This window comes from Microcaecilia unicolor, chromosome 2 (assembly GCF_901765095.1).
Source record: "Microcaecilia unicolor chromosome 2, aMicUni1.1, whole genome shotgun sequence".
Lineage (NCBI taxonomy): Eukaryota > Metazoa > Chordata > Amphibia > Gymnophiona > Siphonopidae > Microcaecilia > Microcaecilia unicolor.
The window spans coordinates 420,752,001-420,765,047 of NC_044032.1; the positions used below are offsets into that span (position 1 = coordinate 420,752,001).

Below are 13,047 nucleotides of genomic sequence, written 5' to 3' on the forward strand. Positions count from 1 at the left end.
GGAAACCATGAGATGAGATCAGTGAGCCCAGGGAAGAGGTGTAGAAACTGACAATAATATTTATTTATTGAGTGAATTACTTCAAAAAGGCAGTAAATCCTAATAAATAAATAAAATGTTCTGAAACCCAGTACAAATATCTCCAAATCATATAAAGGGAAATGAAAATTTCCCTTTTCTTCCCCCAGCTCCAAAGATAAATAGACTAAATTTCTTACCAAGATTAGAGGTCTGATTGTTGCAGTTATCCATGTCTGAGTAAGTGGAACCAATATTTCAGTCATCGTGCTGTGGCTTTCTTCAGGATATGTTGTGAGGTCTGCAGTTTGTCTTTTTATATATAGTGGACTCTCAAACCTGATTGGCTGGGGTTTGAGGTGGGTAGTTTCCTTAGGAAGGAAGGAGATTGACTGGGATTTGAGGTGACGTTTGAACTTTCCACCTCAATTTCCTCCCTCAATCAAGTTTGAGAAATCACTATATATAAAGACAAACTGCAGAGTTCACAACATACCCCGATGAAAGCCACAGTATGATGGCTGAAATGTTTGGTTCCACTTACCCAGATGCGTCAAGACCCAGACAACTGCAACAATCGTGATGTCGGCCGCGGAAGCCTAAGAGAACATTAGAGGTCTGGTTTCTTATAACCTCATTTGGATCTTAACATTTTAAAGATCAGCATGAAATCTCTAATGCTTCACTGATGCTAAATGTCTATAGAGATACCTATCAGCATTCAGGTTGAAGCAGTTTGTAACTGATGCTAAAACATACTGCATGTGTGAACATGAACTGAGCATGCCCTGGTATAAATGGGATGCCAGACAGCCAAACCCTTGAGACTGTCCACTGTATTTAGGCCTGGTACTATTTCTGAATGTTATATAAAAAAATAATAACTTTGTTCATTGAAGGTTTATCAGTTTCTGAGTACAACATTTGCATTGAATACAAATACCTTACCTTAATACGGACTTCATGAGCCTTTGGTGGTGCAACCTCTATTTCCTCAATTGAGAGTGGCTTATTGGGTCCCCAGGCAACGGCTGCCTTGCACTTAATAACCTAAAAAAACCCAAGCATAAAACATTCCTATTTTAAAACCATTCATTTTATGAAACACAGAGTCTGAGAGAAAAAAGGAAAACAAATGACATTGTTATACAATTCAAACACCAGCTTTAAAAAAAAACAAACAAACCCTCTTGTGATTCCCTTGTAACCCTGCTTGCCAGCTCTGCCTTTCTCAGGCAGGGTTCCTCTCTTTGCCATGCCAGCTCTGTAGGGACCCAAAATAAAGAACTTCACTGTCTCCAGGGAGAGGTATTTGTGTTGGGTTTTGCACCCACAATCATTTTGAAAGGGTGACTCCTTTGGCCTGCTGCTTATCTTAATATACCTGTGAGCCACTAGAGGCAGCCTGCCCATGATCCAGTGACCTTATCCTTCATGAGGAATGTGTGTTCACTTAAATACACTCTCCTCCTCAACTCACACCTCAAGGAGTGCCACTTCTTGGAAAAATTGAGCATTTATATTTTCCTTGCCCAGTCTTTGTCTACATAAAGGCAAAGGGTAGGATGACAACAAACCACCTGATTACTCTGCAATTGGACTGCTTATTAGATTCATTAAAAGGTCCCATGGGTGGTTATCAAGTTAAAACTTAATAAATCACCATCTACTGCTCATGTCTTGGTAAGATCTGTAATCATGCTCCCCAGTCCAATCCTTAATCAAAAGAAACTTATGATTAACTAATCAATCATACATTGATCAAATAATATCCTATTATTGCTAGTCCAAAAGCCAATCACATTGTAAGATCCAGGGATTTCAAGGGATTTGGTATACCACTCTTCACCTAATATCAGAAACAATACAAGCAGAAATATGATAATTCATGTATAAAGAAACAAAAGGGCAGGGAAGTAGCAGGACAACAATTCCATCCTAAAAACAGTGCCATGAAGCTGGACACAATAGGGGAACAATAGAGATTCCTTACACCAGCAGTTATATGTAGATTAACCAAACTAGTTTGGTGACTCACCAGTACCGCTAGGTTACCTCATAAACATTCTGAATTATCCAGGATTTAACTCCTGTTTTAATATCAGAACTTTCCTGCAGGATTTCAATCGGGAGAACATTCCATAGCAGTGGTGCAAGACACCTGAAAGCAGTATCCCTTCAGCTATCTAGTGAGTGAGGAAACAGTTCAAAGATTTGCTTGAGTTGAACAAAGTGGCCGGACTACACAGAGAAGCAATAGTGAATGCATATTCCTTGGTGTTCCAGTATAGAAGGCGCTGTGTGCCAAGATAAGGATTTTATACTGAATACAACTCAATATGAAAAGCCAGTTTTGTTCCTTTAGCAGTGGGGTAATATGATCTGATTTCCAGGCATCATAGAGTAGTTTAGCTGCAGTGTCCTGTATCAGTTGTAACCTTTGGCTCTCATACTGCCCCTTAGTGGCTGCTTCTAACTTTGTAAGTCCTCTATCCATGGATGTACTGACAGTGGAAGCTTTCTCCCTTTATCCTTTTGCCATACATCTGAATTTACATTAGTGTTACTAGGTGCCTCTCTAGTTCTTCTTAGGTATGCTTTTAAAAGACATGAACTTTCCACTGCTAAATTTTTTTCCTTTCATTTGTTCTCCTGTTTCATGCTTTCTGATGCTTCATTAGTAGAAGATCAACCCAAAGGCTAGTTCTATTAAGATGATTAAACATATCCTGTAGTTAAGCATTCTAATTTATATTAATTTACAAACCACCCACAAGAAAATAAGTGTTGCCATACTGGGACAGACCAAAAGCCCATCAAGCCCAATATCCTGTTTCCAACAGTGGCCAATCCAGGTCACAAGTACCTGGCAAGATCCCAGAACAGTAAAACTGATTTTATGCTGCTTATCCTAGGAATAAGCAGTGGATTTTCCCAAGTCCATCCTAATAATGGCTTATAGACTTTTTTTTAAAAGAAATTATCCAAACATTTTTAAACCCTGCTAAGCTAACTACTTTTACCACATTCTTTGACAATGAATTCCAGAGTTTAAATACTCATTGAGTGAAGAAATATTTTCTCTGATTAGTTTTAAATTTACTACTTAGTAGCTTCATTGTATGCCCTCTAATCCTAGACTTTTTGGAAAGAATGAACAAGCAATTCATATCTACCTGTTCCACCTGGGTAGTATATCACAGAAGTCTACTTCAGCTCTCAGCACAAGCAGGTGCTTGTAGAGGAACTCTCAGCCCTTCTGAAGGTCCATGCATTTGAGCCAGTTCTACCAGGGGAGGAAGGGCGGGGATTCTATTCCAGGTACTTCCTTGTGCAAAAGAAGACAGGGGGGATACATCCCATCCTAGACCTAAGGGCCCTGAATAAATTCCTGGTCAAAGAAAAGTTCAGGATGGTTTCCCTTGCACCCTCCTTCCCATGATTCAGGAAAACGATTAGCTATACTCAGTGCGTTTTCTCTAGCAAAAAAGGTGCCAGTACTCAAATGCCAGGCCACCCTTCAGAGATGGGGTGATCACTGAGAGATCCACCCCACAATAGCCAGGCCCCCTGCAACCTGTCACAGAATCTATGACAAGGCAGAATTGGTGTGCAGAGCCTGAGCTCTTTCATTAAAACTTGGGGACCATGGGTCAATTTTAGCAGAGAATGGAAAAAGTGCCGGTACTCAGTACCCCCAAGTACCCCCTCAAAAAAAAGCCTTGGCTATACTCTCTGGACTTGAAGGATGCTTACACACACTTCCCAATACTTCCAGCTCACAGGAAGTATCTGTGATTTTGGCTGGAACAAAGCACTTCCAGTACAGCATGTCTAGTGGTAGTCACAGCATCACTACAAAGACTGGGAGTTCATGTGTTCCCTTATCTGGATGATTGGCTGGTGAAGACCTGTGATTGGCAGTCCATGTGGAGGACTATTTGGGAGGTCAAGCTCCTAGGGTTCGTTTTAAACTACCCCAAGTCCCATCTGCACCCTGTTCTGCAACCAGAATTCATGGGAGCCCTGCTCAATATACAGAAGGTTCGAGTCTTCCTCCTGGGGCTGACAGCAGACATTCTAGTTGCACTGGCTTCTTGTGTTCGAGCCTGTCAGCAGGTCACTGCTCGGCAGATGGCACACATGGTGTCCACAGTCTATGTGAAGCCCATGACGCATCTTCACACAAGAACTGCCTAATGGACCCTAGCTTCTCAGTAGTGCCAAGTCATGGGAGGTCTGGAAGATGTCATCCAAATGCCCCTGGAGCTTGCTCGGTCCCTCTTGTGGTGGACCATTCGATCCAATTTGACTCTGGGGCTTCCATTCCAAATTCCTCAGCTGCAAAAAGAGCTGACGATGGATGCATCTCATCTAGGGGTGGGGAGCTCATGTAGACATGCTTCACACTCAAGGTGCTTGGTCCACCCTAGGAACAGATCTCCAGATAAATCTTCTGGAGTTTTGGGCTATTTAGAATGCACTAAAGGCTTTCAGAGATTGGCTGTCTCACATCAAATTATACTCATTCAAACGCACAATCAGGTTGCGCTGTATTACACCAACTAGCAGGGGGGCACTGGATTATGACTTCTGTTTCAGGCCATTCGGATGTGGCGTTGGACTGTCCAGCATGGTATAACCTTCGAGCCACTTATCTGCTAGACTGAGCAGGGTCATGCAACCTCATGACTGATCTCTCAAGATGAGCGTTGCCCGGGAGATTGTCCGAGCGTGGGGCACCCCTTTGGTGGATCTCTTTGCCACTCACATCAATCACAAAGTCCCTCAGTTCTGTTCCAGGCTCCAGGCCCACAAGAGCTTAGCGTTGGATATCTTCCTCCTTCATTGGGGGATAGGTCTTATGTATGCATATCCTCTTGTGGGGAAGACTTTGATGAAACTCAAGCAAGACCCTAGGACCATGATTCTGATTGCTTCTTATTGCCCTATCAGATCTGGTCCTCTCTTCTTCTCGAGTTATCCTCTGAAGAACTACTACTACTACTACTATTTAGCATTTCTATAGCGCTACAAGGCATACGCAGCGCTGCACAAACAAGAACCACGGAGATTGGAGTGTTTTCTGGATTTCTTCTGCCTCCCATCCTCCAGTCTCTGGCCCTCACTGCCTGGATGTTGAGAGCCTAGAATTTGTTTCTTTGTGTCTTTCCGAGGGTGTCTCCCAGGTCTTGCTGGCTTCCAGGAAAGATTCCATTAAGAGGTGTTACTCTTTTAAGTGGAAGAAGTTTGCCATCTGGTGCGAGGGCAGAGGCCTAGATTCCATTTCATTCCCTACAAGACCCTGCTTGAATACCTTTTACACCTTTCTAAGACCAACTCCTCAGTGCGATTAATGCTTATCATCAACATGTAGATGGGTAAGCCCATCTCTGGACAGCCTCTAGTTGTTTGCTTCATGAGAGATTTGCTTTTGTTAAAGCCCCCTGTCAAACCTCTGCCAGCATCATGGGACCTCAACATCATCCTCACCCAGCTGATAAAAGCTCCTTTCAAGCTGCTGGATTCCTGCCATCTGAAGTACTTCACATCGAAGTGGTTGCTGCTACTTCAGCTCGCAGGGTCAGTGAGTTTCAGGCCTTAGTGGTGGATGCACCTTATTCTAAGTTTTATCACAACAGAGTAGTCCTCTGCAAGCACCCTAAGTTCCTGCTGAAAGTGGTGTCAGAGTTCCATCTGAACCAGTCAATTATCTTGCCAACATTCTTTCCCCGATCTCATGCCCATCCTGGCGAAAGCAGCTTGCACACCTTGGATTGCAAGAGAGCATTGGCCTACTACATGGAGTGGAAAAGGCTCCACAGACAGCACTATCCCCCTGATTCTATAAGTCACCATAAATTGTGTGTGCAAATTTAGGCACGTCCCCGATTTGCATGTGCAATTTATTTATTTGTTGCATTTGTATCCCACATTTCCCCACCTATTTGCAGGTTCAATGTGGCTTACAATTTCGGTCATGGCTTTCGCCATAACAGAGAAAAAAGATACAATTGGTATTATTTAACAGGCAATTCTTGCTTTTTAACAAGTAATTATTGGCACTAATTAGATTTAATTGGGACTTATGCACATAACTTTAAGTGTGGGATCTGCACCTAAAATTTAAGCACTGCCTGAAAAAGGGGGCACAGAAATGGGAGGGTCATGAGAATTTTGGGGCAGACTAGGGATGTGGTTTTGAGTTACATGCGTAATATGGGTGTTCCGTGCGTAAATTTAGGCTCGAGTATTTGCACTACATTTTTGTTGGTGCAAATGGTGGCACCTAAATTTATGCACGACCTATCCGCTTAAGCATTTATTCTGTAAACTGCGCCAAACTTTCGGCACGGCTTATTGGATACGCTTAAGCGTTTTTCTCTGTGCCACTTTTTAAAGCCCCACATATAGAATATAACCCTGTGTTTCAGCAAAGCAAACACTGATGCAATGTTCACTTGGTCCGGAGGATTATTTTAAAATGCCTTTGTACTGGATTGCTCCAAAATACCCTACCAAATCTAGTCCACTGATTTTACTGCCAAGAAGGCTTTTCATGTGTTGCTCCAGCTCTAGCTCCGTCCTGAGCCAGTCTGTGGGAAAAGGATTTCAGTGCCTTTTTGGGCAATTCTATAACTGGACACCCGAGGCCACATGGTAGGAACCTATTCTATAAAGGAACCAAGGTGCCTGTGTTTCTTTGTAGAATACTGGCATAACATGGTATCAGTGTGCACCTAGCGTTGGCATAAATTCAGGCACTTAAATGCAGCAGGGATGAGCTTAACACAGTATTCTGTTAAATTACACACACAAGTGGGAGCCCCACTAGTGTCCTGCCCATGCTACATCCTATGTAAACCCATTGCAAATACACATTTTGTAACGTGAGTATTTGCAGAATAGCATTTAGGCAGAATATTGGCATTTATGCATGCATGTTTCTAGATGCCATAAATGACTGCTTTATGGAGCAGCTGGTTCTGGAACCAACCAGAATGAAAACTAGTCCAGTAGTTGGGTTTTCAGGATACCCACAATGAATGTGCTTGCAATGATGCAGTGCATGCAAATCTACCTCATGAATATTCATTGTGCATATCCTGAAAATCTGACTGGCTAAGGATCCCACAGCACAGGTTTGGGAATCACTGATCTAGTTCTTATTGGTACACAGGACTTGGTGCCAGGTATAATAGTGGTGGGGCCACTAGGCAATAATGATCACAGTGCAATCAAATTTGTCATCACTGCAGCTGTACTACTTAATTTTAAAAAGAACATATATTCTGGTGTTCTGGCCAAACGTGTGAGAGGAGATTGTGCTGTTCCTGCCTGAAGAATGGCGTTCCCCTGATGATGCTACGGCGAAACATGCTTGCATGTAGGGAACCAAGGACACATAACAACAAGGAACTGGTTCAAAAGCTCCACATTATTTTGTTTCATGGCACGATTTTTAAGCGACTGGGACTCCCACCAGCCACAGCTGAATCTACCTGCAAAGCACTAAGATAAGTGATTTTCAACTGAATTTTCAGTTTGGGACAAGGAATTTCTATATCATCAATAGTTGCTAAGTATAACATCTCAGGCAGGTAGGAGGTATAGTGCTATGATGTACTATCGGGTACAACACATTTAAGGCGGCCAGTCAGTCTAGTGGTGGTTGCCCAGTCACTGAGCACTACTTGCAATTAATAAAAATAAAAAAATATATTTTTTTTTCATTTTTTACACACAGCACTGTAGTAGATATATTTTTATATTTTTATGTTAGCAGGGTTTTGTTAGTGTACATTAAATTTTAACTGCCAGACCCTCGACCATTCTTCTAATGTTCGGAGATCACTTCTCATCGTTTCTACTCCCTCCAGGGTATCCAATCTATTGGCTATTTTCATGTCATCCACAAAAAGGCACACCTTTTCTTCCAACCCTTCAGCAATATCTCCCACAAATATATTAAACAGAATAGGCCCCAGCACCGACCCCTGAGGAACTCCATTGCTCACCTTCCTTTCCTCTGAGCAGATTCCATTTACCACCACCCTCTGCCACCTGTCGGTCAACCAGTTTCTTATCCAATTCACCACTTTCGGTCCTAAGTTCAACCCTTAGGTTCATGAGTCTTCTGTGGGGGACCGTATCAAAGGCTTTGCTGAAGTCCAAGTAGATTACATCTAGCGCACATCCCTCATCCAGTTCTTTGGTCACCCAATAAAAAAAGTCAATAAGATTCGTTTGGCAGGATTTTCCTTTGGTAAAGCCATGTTGCCTCGGGTCCTGTAACCCGTCAATTTCTAGAAAGTTAACTATCTTTTCTTTCAGCAGCGACTTCATTATTTTTCCTACCATCGACGTGAGACTTACCGGTCTATAGTTACCCACTTCTTCCCTGTCCCCACATTTGTGAAGAGGGACCATATCTGCTTGTCTCCAATCTCGCGGAACCTCTCCCATCTCTAAAGATCTATTAAATAAATCTTTAAGAGGTCTCGCCAGGACCTCTCTGAGCTCCTTCAGTATCTTGGGGTGTATCCCATCCGGCCCCATAGTTTTGTTCACCTTCAGATTCTCCAGCTGTTTATAAACTCTTTCTTCCGTAAACGTTACAGTATCCACTCCATTCCCAGATGTTCCATCGGCAGCCAACCGCGGTCCTTCTCCAGGATTTTCCTCCGTGAACACCGAAGAGAAATAATTGTTTAGCACATTCGCTTTATCTTCATCACTCTCCACATAGCCATTCTCATTATCTTTCAGTCTCGCAATTCCATTCCTATCTCTTCTCCTTTCTCCAATATATCTGAAAAAAGTCTTGTCACCTCTCTTTACATCTTTGGCCATTTTTTCTTCCGCTCGCGCTTTCGTTAGCTGTATTTCCCTCTTCACTTATTTCAGTTTAATCCGATAATCTTTTCCGTGATCCTCTCGTTGCGTTCTTTTGTATTTCTTGAACAAAGCTTCTTTTGCTCTTATTTTTTCAGCTACTTGTTTGGAGAACCATATAGGCTTCCTGCTTCTCTTGTTTTTGTTTACCATATTTATAGCAGCCTTTAGCTTGGACCACTGTTTTTCCACTTCTCCTACGCCTTCCCACGCCAACAGCTCCTTCTTCATGTATTCCCACATTTTATCAAAATCAGTATGTCAGTAAATTTACTGCTGAACTCTTCACCCAAGTGATCCGTTCCACAATTCAATACAAAGGTCTTTTTTAAGACCATTTATACACTATTCGCCAGTATTTTTTATTCTGGATCATGATTAGCTGTCTACCTCAGTATTTAGACTCCTGATGCAGGCCTTTTGGCCGAAACACAACGGTTGTGTCGAGTCAAATATACTAATTAATAAAATTTGGTTTTAGCTTTACTGTGATCCAGTCTCTGGGACTCCTGGTTTTGTGCCCACTTTTTTGTTTGTTTTACAGATCTTATTCTACCAGAGCCTACTGTGACCCATCTATTCCTCTGATGTTTCATTCTCTGAGGCAGTGGTGGTGGTAAATTAGCTGGGAAATGAGTAATCCTGGATGCTTCTTTAATTGTAGTTAATTCCTTCTTGAGTTTGTTGATCTCTTCTTTCAAGGCTGATATTTGGAGACAGATAGGACAAGCTCTAAGGTTCCAGATAGTTTAAAGCAGAACATTTATTGCACTGAACGAAGGTCATAATGATGTGATTCACAAGTGTGAAAAGGTGAACTATGAGAGGGAACAACAAGAATTAGGATTGACCAATTAAGTGTAATGAAGATACTTGTCCTTTGATTGCCCTATATAAAGGGGACACAGGTAACCTCAGTTACCAATCAAACCAAGGCCCAGATGCATCAACCATACATTAAAAAATCAAAAACGTAAAAGTCCTTACCGAAGTTGAAAAAATGAAGAATGCACTAAAAACAGAAGTCCCACATGTTTGGTTCGGTATTTGAAAGTCGAATGCATTACAGAAGTGTAATCCCCGTCGTTAATCTGCCCGTAAAGCATGCGCAGAGCAGCCAAGCGATATGCTGGCTGCTCTGCGCATGCCACAAATGTCAAAACCCAAAACAAAAAAAAACACGTTGAAAATAAAAGGGCAAAGGCGCTCGTCAGGAGCATCCTGTATGGACGCCCTTGCCCCCCCTCCCCGAGGTCGCCGCTGCTCCCCGCTTCCGCATGTATTAAATTAAAAAAAAACAAAACAAAACAAAGTTTAGCAGCCCCGGTCCCCCTCCCTTCCTCTCTCTGTTTTCCTCCTCCCACAGCTCCGCCTCTCGCCATTCTCCGCCCCCGTGCCCCGCCCCCCTGAGCTCATCGCCGCAGCTCCCCCACTCTACTGGACCCCCCTCAGCTTTACCGGCCTGCACAGCGCCTTTCACCTCTGTGTGAAGGCGTTGCACGGGCAAGAACAGCTGATCAGCGATCAGTGCTGCCTTCTCCGACGTCCCTCTGTTCTTCCTGGGCCCGCCCTCCTCTGACGTGAGTTACGTATGTAAAGTTTGACTAATGCATGCGTCAAACTTTACATACGTGAGCACACAGTTATGGAACGCATTGCCGCGCAACCTAAAGGCGATCCATGAACTAATGAGCTTCTGCAAACTCCTGAAGACTCATCTCTTTGACTTGGCATACCACAAGGATCAACCAATATGAATACACACAACTTCTCCACATATATCCTGTACTATTTTATTATATCTGCTTGTAACACTACTATCATGCTTCATCATTATCATGTTGAACAAGATTTTCTAACATATTTCCACTAATCATGTATTGTAAGCCACATTGAGCCTGCAAAGAGGTGGGAAAATGTGGGATACAAATGCAATAAATAAATAAATAAATAAATAAGTCACAGGTTTAAAACACTTGGCACAGATTAAAACACAGTTCCAATGAAAACATCTTTAAGACAATTCCAGCATAAAAAGATGAAATCACTAGCACAGATATTCAAAACACAATTCTCTAAAATCCCTTTAAGACAATACCAGCATAAAAATATAAGATTTCTCATCCTGCAGAATGTTGTTGTGTCTTGAGAAAGCAGCAAACATGTTAAACCTAGAAAATCGAATGATAAAAGCCAAATATTAGCTGTAAACCACATGCAAATGTTTGGCTTTGCTATATAATGGATAGAGTGGACTTTGAAATCTGCAAACCATAATCTTGATTCTGAAGGGTTGGGCTGTTCATGTGCTACATGCTTTCTCTTGCACAAGACTGGATTTCAGTAATGGGTATATATTATATATCTAAGATGTCTAGGTGATATGATTAACAGTGTGCATAATCAAAAATAACTTGAACTGTTCAAGGTGCCTTTATTATTTTTATTAATTTAGGGCCCTTTTACAAAGACACACTGAAAAATGGCCTGCGGTAGTGTAGACGTGTGTTTTGGGCATGCGCAGAATCATTTTTCAGCGTGCCTGTAAAAAATGCCTTTTAAAAAAGTTGCCGAAAATGGACGTGCAGCAAAATGAAAATTGGTGCGTGTCTATTTTGGGTCTGAGACCTTACTGCCAGCCATTGACCTAGCAGTAAAGTCTCATGTGGTAACCAGGCGGTAATGACCTGTGTGCGTCCGATAATAAAAATGATTTCAGATGTGCGTATCGGGTGAACCAAAAATTAAATTACCGCAAGAGTCATGCAGTAACTTCATTCTGGCGCACGTAGTCACTTAGTAAAAGGGCCACTTAGCATTTTTGCCATTCTGTTTTCTTAAACTGTGAAAAGATTTAGCTGCAATTAAGTAGCCTAATGGTTAGTGCAATAGCCTGAGAACTAGGGGAATTGTTTCAGTGTTCCTGTTCCTGGGCCTGCCTCAGTCAGCGTTCCCGTCGGGATCTTGATACTTAAGCTAAGTGCTTATACAAATTTATTTTAAAGTCTACTTATTGTGAAAATAAAAAATAAAGATAGTTTGAAAATATTATATTACATATATATATTTTTTACTAATAGTATTAATATTAATGTTATTGCTATATAGCTATTTTTGGTATCAAAACTGTTGAGCTATTTTTGGGCTACCTTTGGGCACGATTTAGTTTTGCAAATTTTTTGCCATCAAAGTTGCCAGTTCCGCGGATTTCTGGCCATGGGATTTTTTGAAAGCCACGAGTTGTGTTTTTTTGGGCGTTTTTTCCACCACCGCAGCCGCAAGTTGGGCACTTTTTCACGTTGTGGACCAAAAGGAGGCAGGATCTGGCCCTCATTTTAAATTGCTGCACAGGCTGCATGTTGCAGTGGGGCACGGAAGATGGCAATACCGACACCATTTGTTCCCCCTTCCCCTTTCTATGCTTTCTTTCTCTTTACTATTTCCCCTTGTCCAGGCTCTAGCTCTTACTCTCCTCACCAGTATCTTCCCCCACTCTCACCTCTTAGCTTTTTACCCTCCACTCCATGCAGGTAATCCTTATCACCCTTCTCTTTCTCCTCCGCTCTTGGCAGTTTCTTCCACACTGCTATCCAGTACTGAGACATCACTGCTCTCAGCTTCTGCATGTTCCTTTTTGCAATGACCCCAGCAACTACAACTCCCAACATGCAATGAATCACCCTCCCAGTCCACGGACACTCTTCGAGTGACACCAGCGGTGCTGAGCATGCAGGGACTTTAGGGCCTGGCCAGGGGGAGGCTGCGTGGGATGGTGGGAGATGCCTGTGAGGAGTGGTGGCGGGAGACTGGAGTGGAGTTGGCAACACCACTGGCCAGGCGGAAGGCTGCGCGGGAGATGCCTGTCACCACTCAAGTGCTTCTCCACATCCATGCCATCCCGGGCCTGCCATGATTAGCTGCTAGCAGCAGCAGGAACCAGAGGAAGCATGGCCACAGACTGACTGAGGGAGCCACCTAGTACGGATCAGAGGAGAGGAGGAAGGCTGAACCGTGGAGGGATGGGGAGCTGTAAAAAAAAATTCTTGCTAGCTAGCCTAGGGAGGGGGCCGGGGTGCCTGCAACTAAAATAAACGCTGGAGTTTGTTTGTTTTCTTCTTGGTATCTTTTGGTATA

General features: G+C 42.7%; 1 protein-coding gene across 1 annotated transcript in view; it reads right to left on the minus strand.

The window, feature by feature from the left end:
* LOC115461128 (alcohol dehydrogenase 1-like) overlaps window positions 1-13,047 on the minus strand; it is a 110,204-nt gene that overhangs the window by 77,150 nt on the left and 20,007 nt on the right. The window contains exon 2 of the mRNA XM_030190724.1: window positions 967-1,068. Coding sequence (XP_030046584.1) covers window positions 967-1,068 — 102 coding nt within the window. The remainder of the gene's footprint in view (window positions 1-966; window positions 1,069-13,047) is intronic.